General features: G+C 40.2%; 1 protein-coding gene across 1 annotated transcript in view; it reads left to right on the top strand.

Annotated features, from left to right (window-relative positions):
* Nucleotides 1-19,433, top strand: part of LOC139329489 (copine-9-like) — a 183,627-nt gene that overhangs the window by 17,234 nt on the left and 146,960 nt on the right. The window contains exon 3 of the mRNA XM_070959834.1: nt 9,329-9,375. Coding sequence (XP_070815935.1) covers nt 9,329-9,375 — 47 coding nt within the window. The remainder of the gene's footprint in view (nt 1-9,328; nt 9,376-19,433) is intronic.

Here is a 19,433-nt window from a genome sequence, read left to right as displayed (position 1 = left end):
CTTCTTGCTTTTCATTCAATGCAGAACTTTTTTTGTCACTATGCATAAAGCCCTGACATTGTGTCTGAATTCAACTTTATTGTACCTGTCAAAAGCAGTCAATTGAACAGTACAGAGTGAGTAGTGCTTGCTTCCATGGCGCCATACAGAGCAGCTCTGGCCACGCATCCAAGGGACTTTACACTGATGATGATGGTGTCATGCACATGAGTTGATATCACACACATGAAATAACTTGTCTGTGTCCTGGAAACGTTTTGCAAATATGAAACACTTTTAAAGATGTTTTTAGTTGAAACAGATGACACATGAGATAGCTGACAAATTGCCCCAGTCTTATATCCCACTGCACAGCTGCAGTACCGTTCCTAATAAAGGGGCCTACTTTGTGTTCACTTTTGGTCAGACTTGTTTTGAAATAATTTACTTTATCAAAAACTGAATTTCTGCTGGAAAGTTTTAGGAGGTTGGCCTGCTTTCCCAGAAATATGTTATTTTGCCAAATTACCAAAATTTGTACAGAGAAGGTAAAAAGTGCAAAGTTAGCATGACTCATAGACAGAATGGTCACAACAAGACACATTAGAAAACATTAGAATTTTCCTTTAATACACCAACAATTCAGCCACACTTGGATGTGGTGAACATTTAAAAAAACATTGGTTTATGAATACTACATAGACATGCAGCTACAAAAACAGGAACTACAGGGACTCCTAGTGTGTGCATGTGTGTGGGTGTGTAATGTCATATGCCTTTTGGTGCTTATAGCGCCCTATTTGTTTCAGGTTTGCTGTATGTGTGTGATGCATGTGCTTGTCCTCAGCGTGTGTGCCTGTGTGGTTGTTCCTCCACTGCTGCTTGGTTGTGTATTCCACTATGACAGTGTTTCTGTGTAGCACAGATGAAGGAGCCTCACATCTCAGTGTCACAGCACACACAGCACTGTCACCAAAAGAAAAGACATTCTCTTTGAAATTAGTCTACAACCCGACAAAACCCGTGTTAGCTTGTGCTGCTTTTTGTTTGACGCAACAGAAAGTCAAGTCAGAACAAATTGGGTGTGAAGCAGGCGCTCTCTAACTTTAAATCCCCTCAGGTGAAGGTACTCTGAAGATTGTAGTCTACGCTAGTGTGTAATAATCAGATATGCAGAGGGAAATTTGTTTGATAGCCATAGATATCACCATGCAGAGGCAATACAGCAAGATTTTTTTTTGGCATATTGGATAGTCAGTCATGAAGAGGCAGAAGAGTCTGGGATGTGTGATTTGGTTCTGTGACCAACAGTACACATTTGATGACAAACATGCAGCTCTGTGCACAGGCACAGTGCTGAGCTAAATGACAACACGAGCATGTCAACATGTTGACAGTGACAATGCTAACATGCTGACATGCAGATATCATGTTTACCATTTTATTTTAGTATGTTAGCATGCTAAAATTTACAACTGAAGCTGATGCCATAAATTTTTGCAGGTATTTGGTTACAGATCAAAACATTTTACAAATTAAAATATCGACCTGATGGTGGTGCTTGACCAAAAGTCTTCATATCCTCAAAATTTTTTAGAATTCATCATGAACATGATAAACATGAATCTCTTACCAAATTCCTCAATCTATCCAATAGTTGTCAAGACATTTCAATAAAAAACAAAAAAAATACCACCAAAGTCATTAGTACTCAGTCCATCTCGCAGTCCTTGAGATATTTATCTGGATCATAGCAGTGGACTGACTGTGTGATCAAATGCCATTACTGTCCTTACAGCCATGCTGCTAAGGTTAAAAACATTGTAGCTAAAGAACTGTCTTAACAAATGTAAAATCTTTCACATAATCACAGAGCCAGAATGAACCAGTTGTGGGCCCCTCATGACCCCTTTGTTTCCCCACTGTGTCTGCATTGTGTATGTATTAATTAGTAATTAGTTTTTTATTAAAATCTATTTGGGAATTTGTGCTATATAAGTGCAACATACTGACATGATACATTCCTTAAAAATAGATTTTGATTCAAAGTGGGTTTGCAAAAACAGACCTCAAGAGTACATCGGCAGGTGTTCATTTCAGGCCCTTTGTATTTTGCTTACTTTAGTGGTGACTAAGCAAATTAGCAATGAAATAAATTGTGATATGCTGAGGCTGAAGTCTGACCAATTGGGAAAATAGTAGTTTCTTGCTTTTCCCAGTTGGTTCAAAACCTGCAAAGTGTGGTCATCAATTTGTCTAATTAGCTCAGGCAGGCATTTTTTCAATTGGTTAAGATTGTCTGTATGCTGTGATTGGCTGAAGAGATAGGATTTAGTGTCGTGGAATGTGAAGGCCAAATGCACAAACCACAATCAGGCCAAAACACTCAAAAACAGCCGTCCAATTGTTTCAGAAAAATGACACACCATTAGGTAATCTGATCTGCCTTAGTTTTCCTTTTTTCTTCCTTATCTTAATGTTATGTTTCTGCTTTGGGTTATCTGATCTCTAAGAAAAAACTTTTATCAACTCTAGACAGTTAGTTTAAAAGGGAATAATAAAAAGTAATAAGAACATAATATAGAGTAGTATTGTCATTAAGTGCTCTGTAGGATTATATATAAGCCATGATGAGATTATAAGAATAATCAGTTCATTGGTAGTTATAGTAAAACACACAATTATAAAGAATATACGCTTTAAGGTTACTTCAGGACAGCGAGGTTATGTTAGGTCACACAGAGTAGCAGCTGCCCGAACACCTGCAAGGCCACGAGGTGCATCTCAAGATCTCAGACTACGAGCACTCTCCTGTTATATATTCATGATCCTCAAAATCTCAGACCATGAGCATTCTCCTTCTGTCATATCCATGATCACTCCGCCTTCTGTCACAGTGTATCACAGATTCACGCTCAGTACATCGTCTGTGGCCAGGTGTCATTCTGAGGGCAGTGCATCACAGTATTACATCTTCATCAGAGCTACTATAATATCAGGCTCAACAAATCAATCTTCTTCAGTCATTTGCTATCATTGATTATAACACTATGTTCTATTGCTTCAGTGGATACATATCATCATCACACATCTGTTAGAAAAAAATGACACTACATTAGTTAACTGGATATGCATGGAGCAGGAAGAGATGGAAGGTAATGCTGCAGGTCTCTCAGGAGCGGTGTTACAGTAAGAGCCACTGTTTTAAGTGGCACTAGTATGATTTACCACCACAAACCTCAAACTGCCTGAGAAGTGGACATAGCACTGCTAAAGTAAAACAAACATTAGGGCCTCATGCTTTATTATGTGAGACTTTTGTTTGCAGCTTTTAAAACCAACTGAGATTTGTTTGATGTAACATCTCACAAGATTTCACACTTCTGAAAACTGAGAAGTGTTTCTGTGTGTCCTTACAGTACCTTAATCTCACAGCCCCACAACAAACTCTCACAAGTACATCTTTGTGATAGAATCCTGATTATCTAATGTCAGTCTGTAGATTTGGATGTGGTTCATGGATTCCAGATTAGAGACCACACTTTTTCATCTTTTTTAACAATCAGTGATTATGATAAATCTCCTGTGAAACCAAAAACCTCAAGTAAACTTTGGGATTTTGTAAAATGTTGCTTCAAATGCAAGCAAAAAAAGGTAAATGTCATCTGTAATCAGTTGTTCTGAACACAGTCATTTCAGAGGGTTTATGGGATGAAATGCAGTGACAGGCAGGCAGAAAGCAGATTTTCCACTGTGGCTACCAGGCAGGTTTAAGGATTTCTTATAATGCACTGATGTTCATTCATGAACTGAGTTGCGATAGCCATTAAATGAAAGATTCTGACAATTATCTGGTTTATGTCCTGCCTCTTTACTCAGCTTATTAACATCACCTTTGCATGTTATTTTATAGGTGTAATTCCTTAAGACAAAATGTGGGAGATTATGTATAACTATGTTCTATATGTAATAATCCAATATAATATAACAATATTAAATAGTATGCGAAATGAAAGCAATTGAGGGATCAGACAGAAATTTAGCTGCACATTTAGGACATAATACCTCTGGGTTTACGTTTGGTAGGGACGGCAGGCAAAAAAACACACACATATATACACACACACTCTGCTGCACACGGTCAGTCAACAGGCCGGTAGTCCTTTATTGACACATCCCATAGATTAGTCTTTCTTCCTGGGCGGAGGTGGAGAACCATGAAGGAGGGTAATGATTGTGTCAGAGGGGTCCTGAACTTCAAACCCTTCCTCCCCACTGGGGGAAAGAGGGAAGCTGGACTCACTGTGACCACGGTGCCCCCTCAGCTCTTTCATGTCCCTGGTTAGACCCCTCTATGTGACCCAGGCGTCCGGCCACAACAGGACTAGGTCGATACGTACTGATAATGTCACACAGCATTGACAGCTACTGATAAATGAGTGAACCAGAGATCCTGGCCTGTAGATAACTGATGGAGTCAATAAATGGCAACATTCTGTATTGATTCTTTACAGATTGACTGACTGATAACTGACTGACTAAGTGTTGGAGGTCACAGGCTGGCTGATCCTCATAATATAATACTCATATGACCTTGCCAGAACAGGCTACTTCTCAGTTTAAAGTTGGTTCCATTTGTTATAACAAAGTCCAACTTTAAGTTCATGGTTAAATATTATATGTAAAATATGTATGTGATATCAACACCAAATATACATTAGATACAGTATCATGAGAAAAAACATGAAATATTTAATGTCTTGTAATTAAATATACAGCTGATCCATGAATTGTCCAGTGTCTTACCATTAACAGTGTAAATGATATAACACTAATTAGCATGCACCCAAGACTTGTGCCACTTTAAAGCTGCAGTAGTCAATATTCTAATATCAATAATGGACTGAATGACTATATTTAATGTGGAGGGAGTTGCTTGCAGTGACAAAGTAAGTGTCTTCAGTTCATTGTTTTGGTGTTAAGGCCTGACACATTACTGTTTTTGTTCTGCCTCACAGAACCTTGCTGGCAGCTGTTGTCAGTACACTACCTGCCCAGCACCGAACAGCTCACACATTTAGCTAGTGAACATAATGCAGCATTTAGCAGCTAAAGAGCCAGCTCAGTGCCTCAGGAGCAGTTTGAGACCTACAAAGACCCACAAGGAGAATGAATATTACATATTCAATTTGTCAGGTAGCCAGAAACAAGGCGAAAGAGGAATGGTGTTGCTGCCAGTGGTAACAGTGAAGTCTGTCAGTGGCACCTCCCATCCACTTACCTCTGTACGTCACACAAGTCGTAGCTTTGATGATGAATTAGTCCAATGTGTCGTGTGCCATATCTCTCAATCAGGTCAGGGAAATAATTTATGACTGTGACTGTCTGATGTGACCATGAAGGCAAAAGTATTGCGCAGATCTCAGCATTATTGAAATCTTAAACAAGCATATTTCTTAATGATGTGAAAATGTGTCATGTGAAAAAGTGCTCCTAAAACTGCTACCACAGTTTCCATGTTGACTGAAAATTACATCACTTACTGATTGATTAGGTCTAAATAACCACCCCTCCCAAACAGAAAATGGCTGACATGATGCCAGACTGAATAATGACGTGAAATGGCAGTTCAGTCTCATTTTCATGCCAACTCTCTGTGACTTTGTATTCAAATCAGCTTGAACGGCAGCCTTTCATTGGAAGTCAATATTCACTCTATTTTAATGGTCACATCCAAATGTTCCTGCAAACAGTGCAGCATTTCAGGAGCACTTCATAAATCTGCAGGACTTATTATCAGCTCAGCCCTGTGGAGGTTTTCTATCTATAAACTGCTATGTTGTAGATACAGTAACTTAGATAAGATTTCCTGAGTATGTGGTTCACAGGCAGAATTACTGATGCACATGAGCTGTCCTTTCCAAGTGGACCGAGCGGCGGCTTCCCTCCTTTACAAACATGAATATTGAAGAAATGATTGGCTGTTACATACACATCCTGTTTGATAGTGACCCAGAGGATACCCTGATAGTTGACCTCTCTCTGAGAAAAACATCCTACTAAACTCTTCCTGCAGGGAGAGTGGGTGCCTGTGCTTACAGTCTCTGCTGGCTGAATGCAGAGGGCTTCAGCTGGACCTTCATCTCTGTGGAAATGCCTGTGAGATTAGATTTGTGATTCCAACTATCATCTGCTCACATCCTTTAGGCGGGCAGTGCTGACCAGGCGAAGTTCCCTGTGATGGGTTTCTGCTCACATCGATAATCCATCACACATCTTTGCTTCCACACTAAAAAGGCTCAAACCACCGTCAATTGACTACTGCTTTGAAGTTTAGCACAGAAATATAGAATCTTATATTTTCAGAACGCTCCTTCATAAGTTCTCACAACCCAGTTTCTGCAGTAAAGTCACTGATATTAGATTTTTTTTAAAAAAGAATTATGCTAAAATTACGTGAATCTCCTTCATTTCCTGGTCTTCTTCAGATCTTCCCAAATTAGCTCCCCTGTTTGACCTTTTATGGGAAAGTAACTGCATTTAATTAAATACTTGGAAAAGTTCTACCCTTTAGAGTGCAAAACTAGTCCCGAGGGCACTTCAGCTTTTCCTACCATTTTCAAAAGCATTATTCACAAGTATGACCATGAAAGAAAATCTCATATTGAGCCATTTTGCAAAAATGTTTATTTTCACTTTTCTCTTATTGTCCAAATTTGAAATGGGCAGTCCTACCTGTCAGGTACAACTGTTGTCCTATGGAGGCTATCGACAGTTATGTCGTCTCCACACATCAAGTCTTTGTCCACTTCTTTTCACCTGTGTGAAAAATGCCCGACCCTGTCCCTGAGGTTTGCCGACCGTAACTAAATAGTTGAATTAGTCCGAACATGATTATTCCCACTCATGCTCAAAGGATGACAAAAAAAAAATAAAGAAAGAAATAAAAATCCTGAACAATAGAGAGTAATGAATGTATCCAAAAACTTTCTGTCAAAATTTTCAGTTGACAAGACACCTGAGGTAATTGTTTCTATTGGAGCAGTTTTTACAAGTACTTACGTTTTTTAAGTTTATTTCTGTATGTTGACTTCCAACAACCTGTACAGCTGTGTTCATCTGATTTCCAGTTTCCAATTTTGTGGTTAGTTTTCTGAGCCTGCTTTTCAAGAATGTAGCTAGGTAACTAATTAGCTTTGTAGGAAGCAGAAATGTCCATTCTTAATCTTGCTCATGATCTGATTGGTCTAGATCATTAGAGGAATCATTTAAGAGCTCGGTCCATTCGTGCTCTATGTGCCCCCTGATTCTCTTAAGCAGTCATGACTATCCAGAGGGCTGATGTCGCCTTATATGATGTCCTCAAACTTCAGTTTCTCCATAGTGCAACATGTACCATGCATTGACAATAGACAGTACATCACACAGACATACACACACACCTACACACTCATGCAAGCACAAACAAACACACTTGCACACGAGGACGTACACACAAACACTCATTCACACATGCACACAGTGTAAATGTTTCAGGAGTGCTGTAAAGAACATACATAGTGCATGTGATTGTGCCCATGATGGATGGATGCTTGCTGGTGCCATACTCTCACAACACCTCTCTCTCTCTCTCTCTCTCTCTCTCTCTCTCTCTCACACACACACACACACACACACACACACACACACACACACACACACACACACACACACACACACTCAGAGTCAGTGCCCATAAATGCTTCACTTTCTCTCTTTCTACCAAATGGAATCAGTTAGCCAACCGTCTCTAAACTGTCAGCCTCTTGCCTCTTCCTCTCTGTTTCGGTATTTATTAATTTAGCTTGACCCTGTTTTACTTTCCTCCCCATTTCTTTTTTCTCCTTTGAAGAGGAGAGCAGAGAGAATTGGGGTGTACAGGTCCCAGTGGTGGCTGGGTCGTCGTGGTCGACTGGCCTCCTGTCCCACTGAAGCAGAAACATGAGGCTTTCTCTATACTGCCTGCCATTACCATGCTCTGCTTTGATGTGGGAGAGAGGAGGGGAGGGGAGGGGAGGGGAGGAGAGGAGTGAAGAGAAGAGGAGGGGATGAGAGTAGAAGAGGAAGGGAATTAGAGAGGTGAGGAGGAATGGAGAGATGGATGAGAAAGAGGAAAAGAGGAGGAATGAGAGAAAGAGGAGAGGAGACGAAGAAAGGAGAAGGGAGGATGAGAGGACAGGATGAGTGGAGAGGAGGAGAAGGAGGAGAAGAGAGGTGGAGATGAGGAAGGAAGAGCCATGGAGGAGTAGAAAGAGAGAAGTGAAGGCAAGAACACCAGAGGAGAGAGGAATTAAATGAAATGTCACTGAACCAAAGTCTCTTCATGTTATTTCTTATTCTTCATTTTCTTTAATCTGTCAATCTCAGTGTGATCCATTGTGTTTCCAGACAGATCTGAAAATAGATTGTACAAACTGCACAATATCCAAACAATATTCATTCCTAAAACTCATTTTAGGGCAGCAGCAGTAGGAGGGTGATACAGGAAGAGGAGCGCTGTTTAATGGAAGTAATGCACTGCTTTTAACCTTGAGGAGGCCTGAAGAGTCCCTGAGTGTTTGGATAGCCACCTGAGCTGTGAGCTGAAGCACAGCAGCCCGATGCTGAAAGCGCCTGTACTGTGTGTGTGTGTGTGCGTGTGTGCAAGCTGGAGCTAAATGGTGTCCACATGCTGCTCCTGCATGCCTTATAACCTCTTCTTTTTAAGAGGCATTTCTTGTTTTATGTAATTTAGTCTCTATCTTTGGCACCGAGAGATTCTTGTGGTGTTTCTTTTAGGGAACTGCTAGATAACTAAATCACCTGTCAGTCAATCAGAGGGTATTTTCTGCTGATGAAGTTTGAATTTCTGTAGATAGATCTATCTATCGAGACATATATATATTTATTATATATACATTGATGTATGATTTTGTTTTCAATATCCTGCAACAAAGCGCTGGAAGGGATTTATTACCTGTTCATGGCTGTATCATTGATGGTGGTTTTTAACGTATTTGTCTATTTTCTAACCTGAGAGTTTTAATACCTCATGCATTAAATAACTTCATTTCACTTATTATTTAAATTGGGTTTTACCTTACCGCCTTACCTTATTACTGTTCTGCAGCAATAAAATTTCCTCTAAGGCACAGTCAAAGTTTAATCTTTGCTTTTGCAACTCTCATTCAGAGAGGATGATCATCCAAGGAAGGACAGTTTTTCAAGCAATTTAGTTGCTGTACTGTGGTGCTGTACCTGTGATTATTATGCATTCATTCAAAGGGCTAAAGTAACTCTAAAACATGAATTTGTTTCTTTCTCTTCTCAGTGGTGGTGTTGTACGTACAAGGCCTGGGGACCAAGGAATGGAGAGAGGTGAGGGAAATGTCTTTAAATCCAGAGTCCAGATGAAATTCTTTTCTTTTCAGTTTTTCAAGATTAAACTAATGACTGGGCCAATGGTTGTTTCTCTATTTTCTTAAGACCTTTTGACAATTGTGTTTCCTTGTGCCCACTGTTGATCAGTACAATATTATGTCAATGTGTGCATCTTAACTTATACTTTTCACAGCTGAATAGATGTGAGGGTCTGCATAATGCTGTTTCCGTCATCTTCCCAGGGCCATGAAGGTCCTACAAGCATCTCTGTACAGCCCAAAATATATGACCATGCAGACATATGCACATGTGAACATGTGCAAACATGTAATGCTTTACAAACACATCTATGTGTAAGGTCCTTTTTGGAATATATCCAGCCAGAAGCCATGAAGCAGATGACATGAAATATTAGAAGTGTCTCCAAGTGGGGACAGTTAATGAACTTAAATCTGATTGATTGTTAAACTGCACTTATTAATATTTTCTATTAACAATGAATCAAATGTGTAAAGTCGTGAAAAACCTACAGAATTATCACCAATTCTGCAGTTTCCCTCAGCTCTGCTGTCTCTCAGCTCATTGTTTCAGTTTGTGCATCCTGCAACTTTACTTTCTTGTTCAGTTTCACGACTCTCATCCATCTCGTCTCCAATGGCAACTGGCAGCTGTTTTCATTGAAAAAGCTCTGAGAAACCTCCACCACCTGCCAATCACCAAATGGCTGGCAAAGCTAGCAAATAGCTGGTAAATATCGTGCAGCATTTAATGACTAAGGAGCCAGATATCTTACTGAGGAGACTAAAAGTGAGCTAAAAGAGAGAGAATATTAGTCTTCTTTAGATTTGTCAGGTGGCCTGAAACACAACTTCAAATTGCTCTCTCTTAATGCTTTGCCTGTGGTGCAGTTACATATTATTTTAACAATCACATGTCACATGCTTTAAAAACTGCTCACTGGGAAAGCCCCTTTATAATCAGCCTCCCTTTGGTGGTTATGAAGAAAAGGCCTGAAGAACTGTTCATAAACCGTAAACAAAATATACAATCACAGTAATACACTCTAGTGAGACATGTATTTTGTGTTTTAATTAAGGCTTGATCTTAAATCAAAAGCTGTTGTTTTAAATGCTTTTGGATATTGACAAGTATGTATAGGAGAGCAGAAGAAGCAGAAAGACACTGTGGACACTGCTGAAACAAAACGTAGTCACTCAACAAAATGACATCCTTACAGCCACATCCTTACAAAACAAGGCCGAGCTTGAAAATACCAGCAATCCTTTAAAAAGTGTTTCTCATTCTCAGCACATTTGTGATAACCCAAACAAACTGACATATAAAAAATGGCTGGTGTTTTCCTCCAGTAAGGTCAGAACTAAAGAGAGTCTAAGCAGGCGTGGAGCTATGTGCTGTGACGGTCACACTGATCAGAGTGTTTTATAGCAAACAGAATGTAATAAAAACTAAGCTCTTCTGTGAAGCCTGAGCGGCCAAATATAGGAATTCATAAAATGGAAAATCATGAGAGACGCTTTGGGTGCTTGGCCCTGGAACACTGTGGCTGAGTAAAGATAGAAAACCTCATCTCATCTCTCTCTCTCTCCTCTGCCTCGGTGTCTCACTCTCTGCTTTACAGTAATTTGTGCTTTGTTCTATCAAAGAAAATCAGGCTCACCTCAGTGGGATCCAAACACATAGATCTCAGTTAGTCTCAATCAGTCCCACAGGGAGACGATGGACACATTCAGCAGAGCTGGATACACATACACACACACGCGCACGCACACGTGCACACAAGCACACGTACACACAGGCGTGTGCGCACAAACACACACACACACACACACACACACACACACACACACACACACACACACACACACACACACACACACACACACACACACACACATTGTAAAGTGTTGGTCAATGTATCCATAGAGCATTATGGATCAGTTTGCAGGTAAATGCTGCTGGAACTGGAACACTGAGCTATTTTAAACATGTGAAAGACTGATGAGGCTGCGAAAGAGACAGAATGACAGATTTATCTAAGGATGAATTTATAGGGCATCTGCTTTTTGAAAAATGTAACTACTGTGCAAGATGCAGTTTAGATTATTGTGAAAAGCAAGAATGCTCTGCTGGTGTTTATATGAAAAACACTGATGTTGATAATATCATTTTGAGTTAGAATTATCATCGTGTCAATAGAGAGTTTTGTTTCACATGACTTGAGCTCTTTCCTCCTGGCAAGTATTGTAAGCAGAGGAAATATTTTTTAGAACTAAGTAAATGGCTAGTCCTAGTTCTAGTCTAATTCTAGCTGCATTCTGAACAAACTGTAAATGACTCAGAGCAGCTTGACTGAAGATTTGGTATTTGAGTGAAAGGGAGGAAAGGTGGAGGAACTTAAGAGACCATTTTAAAGCTGGACCAGAAATTCCAACACAGTTATGCAACCTATTGTGTTAAATGGCAAGGTGGATGGTGTCACTGATGGCAGCAGTCAAATCCAGCAGGATGAGAATGGAGCATTCACCTTTGTCTTCATGCACAAGAATATCATTGGTTACTCTCAGTAAAGAACTCTCAGTACTTGAGATGAAAGCTGGATTGAAATTTGTCAAAGATTTTTTGGCCCTCAACCAACTTCAGGAATTGGTCAGTGACATTTTTTTGAGGATTCTGGATAAAAAGGGTAGTTTGAAGATTGGTCTGTGATCTCTAACTGGGCTGGGTCTAAAGACGCTTGACAAAAAAATTGAGAGCAAGCTGGGACCTAAGACAGGAAAGATGGAAATGTATAGGAGGAGGGATGCACATGAGCTGCACTGTTCATGAGAATCTGCAGGGAGACAGGAGCAAATTCAGACAGTCAAGTATGACGGCTGAATGTGTGGATGGTAAAACAGTCGGTGAAAAAACTGGACCTCAGACCATCGATCCTGCCTACAAAATATATAAGAAATTTTCACAGTCAATAAAAGATGAGGCTGGAATGACAGGAGGAGAGGGATTTATAAACTGCTAAACAGTGCTGATCAGGAACATTGGGTTGTGTTTATTACTATTGATCAAGCTAGAAAAGTAGGCAGCTCCCACATTTTAATAGTCTGATTCAGTTTAAGCAGTAGCTCCTTCATCCCCTTCAAGATCAGATTTTTCATCTACATATGACCCTCCCTCCTCTTTGTTCTCTTCTTTGTTTTTTGATATTGTTGTTGATCTAGGGGTGGTTATTAATAACTGGGACAGCCCTGGAGTGGAAGCATCAAGGGCTAATGTACACAAATCATTAAACCAACTTACTTGGTAATTAACATTGTGAAGTGAGGAAGACAATTGGCCAGATTAGAAAAGTAGCTGGAAAATGAAGTGGCAGACTGCTCATTAAAGATGCGAGAGTAGATTGTATGTTTCTGGGTTACTGTAGGGTGCAAGGGTGCATCATTAAGGAATTCAGAGACACCAAGAGTAAAAACTAAGTCAAGGGTGTGTCCGTGGTTTTGTGTGGGGCCAGAGACATGCTGCACGGCATTAAAAGATTTAGATACGTTAACAAATCTGTGGCAAATGAGTCGGAAGGTTTGTCAGTGTGAATGTTAAAGTCACCAACTATAATGGGTCTATCACATTTAAGCATAAGAGAGGAATTCATTGAGAAAACCCATATCACAAAACTGATAAAAGAATCAAAACTGAAAGGAATACAAGTAAGATGAATCTTAAAAACAGCTGTACTACCCCCACCATGGGCAGATGATGCATTTAACTGGGTGGTAAAGAATAGGAAGTCTAGTGTAATGGATGTAATTAGATCTTTGAGGATCTTTATTCGACACAGACTGAGATTTTAAAGAGCAAAGACAAATGGAATAAGGCTGGACTCAAATTACTACAGCAGACGACAATCAGATGACCTGAGCTGACAGCAGTTGAAAACAGAATCTAAAGGGCAGTGGTTATTAGATCAAGGTGTAATCCTAACAGGAATACTGTATGAGGCCAGGGACGTTCAGTCAGTTGGACTCAAAAACATTACAGGAGTGCAAAGTCAATTCAGTGTTTGTTGTTTGGTGGCAGCAACATTGTCAACAAAGGGATATCTCTGTTCCTGCAGCAACCCTTTAGTCTTATGTGGAGTTGATGTCGGCAACTGAACTCATGCCACCAAAATGAGAGGTGAGGAGCAGACCGGAAAATATTACCTACTTTCCAGTGTCCAGCAGAGCATCCACAAGGCACACAAAATCTGCTTTGAGGAGCTCTCATTTTTCTTTCTTTAAGTCATTTATGCTGATGTGGATGACGACTGCAGAGTAGTGACTTGTAAGCAGTGGATGTAAGGTTTGGCCACAACGTACTGCCACATGCTGGACCATAGATGCATTGACAATAAGCATCACAGATAGGTGGAGCAGCAGCAGCAGCAAAGCTGGAGGACCCCCTGGAGGAGGTCTGTGGTACTCCAGCAGATGGTTCAAAAGAATGGCGGTCTGGACAGGCAGCCCCTGGCAGCGGGGGTGTCACCAACTACCTTGAGAAGGGAAAATCTTTCAGAAGATGGTTGCCCAGCTGGTGCCTGATGGAGAATGCTGTCCATCCTCACAGTGCTTGGAATTTATTGTTCAGCTGAAGAGTTTCAGATGGGAGGGGTTGGAGGGAGCCTTTAAAGTGAAATGATTAATGTTTTTCTTAAGTAGCATTTTTTTATTGGTACAAGTATGTAATACCTTGTCATCATTACAGCGTCTGTAATCCTCCTCCAACATACAAGCTTTTTGTTCTTCTTCATATCAAATTTCCAGTTATTATTTGTTACTGCTCTCTTTTAGTCTAGGATGCCAGGTTACCTATTTCCAGCTTGACTGACAGTGAATGACTGAAACTGATTCCTGCTGTACTCGTCGAGGCAATACACCTTTTTAACTTCAGAGTGTGCTGCTGAGAAAATATTAGGTTGCTTGGAGCGATAGCGCAGTAATCCTATCACAGGTTTAGAAACTGTGCAGGATAAACGCTCAAGCCTCCATCTAAGCAAAGACATCACAGTTGGAAAATATCATAAAATGCCTCTCGCTTCTGTGAGGAGATAAAAGTTTATCTGGGAGCACCCTAAACTTTATTTTCCTCACCACCTCAGTATCTCAGCAGCGAGCCAAAGCTCTTCTCCTCTTGCTGTGGAGTTTCCGGGGCATTTTGCTGTTGATTACAGCAGCAGCAGAGGCACATGGTTTGGATGTGAATGTATTTTCTGCTGCTCTGTATGTTTTTTATAAATCTGGACTGATTGAAGAGCAGAGGAGCTTTCTTCAAGCTTGGGTTTGCTACATTGGAGTGCAGCCACCGTTGGAGAGCTTATGGTTCCAGGTCCCACTGAGCTGCCTACTTTTTCCTCTTACAGTCTCCTTGGACAGTAGTATAGCTGTCTGTCAACAGACAATGGGAAAAAAGCAGCCTCCCTGTGACACGTGTATTGTCACTGCCTTGTAGTGCGTGGGCTGTCTGAACACACTGGCAAATTTGGCTCCAGGCATTTCTTGATGCAATTTGCAGAAATCTAATTCTCACAATAATGTGGAGAAAAAATAATTACAGCTTTGCCAGAAACAAACTATCTACATCTTTTTAGTGGGTGACAGGGAGGCAACTGCACAGAAAACTTACTAAACAAAAGGAGTAGCTGTCTAAAACCGAGCTTATTAAAAGATACATACTTGTCAGTGTGTGAGTGAGACAGGGAAACAGCTCATAATACATTATATGAAACCAGTCTTCTACTCTACCTTGCCTTTGTCAGCGTTAGGCTTGTTACCCAGAATATATAATATGGTACGACTTTATTTTCATTCATTTTAGAAATCATTTTACTTGTTAATTTGTGGAAGCAGTGCTGCCTTAGAATTTCAAACTTTCACCCTCTGAAAATCAAGATCAGTCGTTTTCTTCTCCTGTGAATGACCAGGTAGGTGGGCAGTGTTGATGTTTATGTGGCATCTTGCTTTTGTCAGTAAATAATAAACCATAAAATCAGAGAAAACCAGAGGCATTTCGTAACTGGGAAATCTCATAGAGGTTGTGTTTAGCGTGTATCAACTGATCGTAATGAAGGAAATTAAGGGTTGGAAATGCAATGCCAGACCGACAGTGGATTGTGTGTAATTAGTGTTATGGAAATAGTAATCTCCTGCGCTACTTGTTATTGGGAAAGGGACAGAGCTCGCCTGAGATATGCATACTAAACAGCTGGTCGGGGCCTCATAGCCACCAGGGCCCCCAGACAAACTGAAAATGTAAAATTCTCTCTGGGTCCCTTTTTTAGCATCACATGCACAATGCTTTGTACAACTAACAATTAATTGGTGACAGTTTTAAGGTAAAACTTGAGCTGGTTGTGTTAAGGTTTGGATATGAAGATGATAGCTGTATTCAGCTTGGGTGAATAAAACTATGTCAAAACAAACCACTGGTACTGTGTATTCTTAAGTCAATATTGTGTAAGTTTAAGTTTTACGTAAAGTTTTAACCCAGGAATATTTAGTGGGTAAAATGTTCCATTGAGCTGCACAGGAGCATTTTAGTTTCCTCCAGCTCATTGTCTTGGTTGTACAGCCAGCTAACTCCACTCTTATCAACCTTGTATTATTACATTTCCAAAGTTTACTGCTATGGCTAAAGGAAACTTTAGTCACAGTAAATGTTTGTTCATAATGTGAAACAAATTTTAATCTACATCATTCATGTAAATTTAGCACCTGGAGTATTTTTGCTGTCCGTGTTTATTTGCCCCAAGGCGTTTATAAGGTTTTGTACATTTGCAGTGGAAGGTGTTATCGGATCCTTCTCAGGGCACCCAGAAGGCTTGGTCTTGCCATAAGTTATTTTACTATAATATGGTGCAGGCTTAAGTGTTTCCAGCAGACACAGCTGCCTCTCTCTCTTTTGCTTCATTAGCTCATTTCTGACAGTGCCTGACTGCCAACCTAACCTGTTCCCTCAGGAGGCGCACAGCCATGTTAACCTACTTTTTCAACAACTTTTGCGGAATAAGAATAATAATGATCCTATCCCCATTTCAGCTGACATTCTGTGTCCACATTGTGGTTGTTACATGCATTTCTGGATCCCTGCTCTGTTGGGACGAAGTCCCTCCCCCTCTCTCCTTTCTCTCTGTCTACTTTCTCCTTGTAGATTCAGTTCATATTCATTTAAGATGCAGAACACTCAACTTGAGAGAAAAGCTCTGATTGCCTCAGTGCTGTGCGCCTGTTTTGCTGCTCACAGTACAGTGCTGCTGGGAACCATGCATGCACACATATGCAATTTAATGCATTGTCTCCCAAGCTTCATTTTACAAGTCAGGCACAGAGAGAATGAGTCCTCTGGAGTCAGATGCTTCTCTACAACTGTGTTGCGTCATGTTTTATTGAACGTGACGCAAATCAGCAGTGTGCAAAGACAATGGGCACATATCCTTGGGCACTCAGTCTTTTTGTTGATGACTTTGCAGCCTGGTGTTTGATGGTGTAAAATATTTTTCCTTTTGCTTTTACTCTACAAAAATATAAAAATCAGAATTTGAATAAATATACGCCTAACAGCAGTACTTAGTACGGAGCCCCTAAAGTGCCACGAAAAAAAAAAAAAACTATATCGTGCGCACAAGATACTAAATTGAGTGCGCGAGATACTAAAATGTGCGCATGAGATACTAAATCGAGCGCACGAGATACTAAAACGTGTGCACGAGATGCTAAAACATGCACATGTTTAAGCTAAATCATGTGCTCGATTTAATTAACTCGTTCATTTATGCAGACAGGTGGCAACACATCCCATGTCTCATTATATGACATTCCGAGCTGAAAATAAAAGTTAATTAGCTGAGTTCTTCTCCATTGTATCGCGTGCGTGACTGTGAACATCTAAAGTGGTCACTACGGAGAGCTGTATGCGCGGACAAGTCAAAGCGTGGGAAATAACTGTATCTCAAGTGCACGATTTAGCTTAAATGTGCACACGTTTTAGTATCTGGTGTGCTTGATTTAGTGCACACGATATAGTTTTTTTTTTTTTTTTCTTTGTGGCACTTTAGGGGCTCTGTACTTAGGAAAGGCGGATTTCTAAATAAATGTTCTTGTGAAATTTTTTTCTTAGGCATCACCAGGAACACAATATTAGATGGAATTCTCTTCTTCATTGGGCCGTAGAATGACATACACAGTAGAGTTTAAACAATTCTCATGAATGTACACAGACAAGAGGAGATTGGATGAAATGAAGACCAGAGTCGTAGTTGTGGGATCAGTCACAGACTGAGTGTGTTTCTTCACCTGAGCTTTCCATTTTTTCCCCATTACATCATCTTGTCATCCTCTCCTGCAATGGTTTAATGGCATGCAACTGGAATGGAATGTTTGCATAACAACAGTGTCTGGAAACACACATTTGCATTGTCTGTTGCTGGTTTTCTGCACATTCAGTTAAAATTTGCACTACATTTGGTTGGAAACAACTGTTCCATATTAATTTGTCTTTAACAGTTAGTAAAGTGACCTTGTTCTCACTAAGCTCTTCTTCTATCTAAATTATGATGCCATGAAGTTGCATTTACAATGTCAGAAAGAAGAGTAGTATTAGTTCATTATATGGGCAATAAAATAATTGAAATAGTCAAAGACAGACACAGATTGCCATAGAGAGAGATATTAGACAACTTCTGCATTTCTCTTTATATCATTATTTCAGTAATAGCGTATGACAGTGAAAACCACTTCAGAGACAGCAACAGAATATTGCAGTAAATGTCTGTAAAGTGCACTTCACACAAGTTCTTTAGCTCCACAAAAAAACCCAAAAAACAACAACACAAGCCAATGTATATCTACTAAGGGCTATTGGCACAGCATCGGGGAGCCTTTGGGGTTCAGTATCTTGCCCAAGGATACTTCAGCATGTGGACTCCTAATTGGCGGATGACCACTTTACCTCCTGAGCCACAGCCGCCCCTAAGTAGCACGTAAACTCTGTCCTTAGTTAGAAATTATGTTCAAACTAGGTTACAGCAACCCATTGCTGGTGTGAACCCCAGGAGAGTGAAAGTCTGTATATACTGTCTTGCCATGCTCGTGTCGATTAAAGGTGAATAAAGAAGAATATTCAAAGAGAAATTGTAGCCCACTTATTACCCATAGACCAGAGGTACTAGAGAACACGACCAACTTAAAAAAAAAAGAGGGTTACACACTGGTGCCAGCGGTGTTGTGCTTTAACTTCGATTTAATTAGCCAAGGTGTTCGACTCGCTTACGCCCAGCAGGCATGATTAAAAAGCGGCTGCACTTGATAGGTGCACTCTGTGAGTTCCTTTCACCTAGCTGTATCTGGACTGTTGAACAATTGTCCTAACAGTTGCTAAAGAGACAAGCAGACCGAACATTTTTCGCACAGCCGTTTAAGTTGGACAGTACTTCCAGCATGTTGCTAGTCATTAGTGGAAGTGCCCTGCACCTAAATCTTAGGGGTGACAATTCATATTCACCATAGAGAGGCTGTGATCACTGCAGCTCACATGTCCTTTCCTCAACACTTGGGACTCACAAAGCAGTCGTGTTGTTATCAGACATATGAACATTTAGAAAGTCTGAATAAGAGAACTAGAATCTGTTCAGAAACTGAGAATCACTCCAAACTGTCACTGTCTCTGCATGAAGTATAATTGTTTGGACCTGAGATCTTACCTGATTGTTACATTTCACAACCAGATTAGTTGGGCGTTAAGACTGTCGTACTGTTTGAAAATGAAGCTTTATGAGCAAAGTGTAAATTTAACCTGTCCTCAGTCATGATCTGATTTTACATTTTCCATATAGTGGTTCTAATAATATACTACACTGTCACACTTACAAAGAATATCAGCTGATGAGAATGCTTGATCCTTTTCGTGGCACATGGAGCTTTAGCCTCAGTCTTTTTAGCACTTAAGTGCATACTCAATGCCCCTTTACAGTGGTCTCAGTTTATAAGAAGTCAAGTGGAACCATTAAAATG

Source organism: Chaetodon trifascialis, chromosome 3 (genome assembly GCF_039877785.1).
Source record: "Chaetodon trifascialis isolate fChaTrf1 chromosome 3, fChaTrf1.hap1, whole genome shotgun sequence".
NCBI lineage: Eukaryota > Metazoa > Chordata > Actinopteri > Chaetodontiformes > Chaetodontidae > Chaetodon > Chaetodon trifascialis.
The sequence above is the reverse complement of the archived record's forward strand: the minus strand, read 5'-3'. Positions and strand labels throughout refer to the sequence as shown.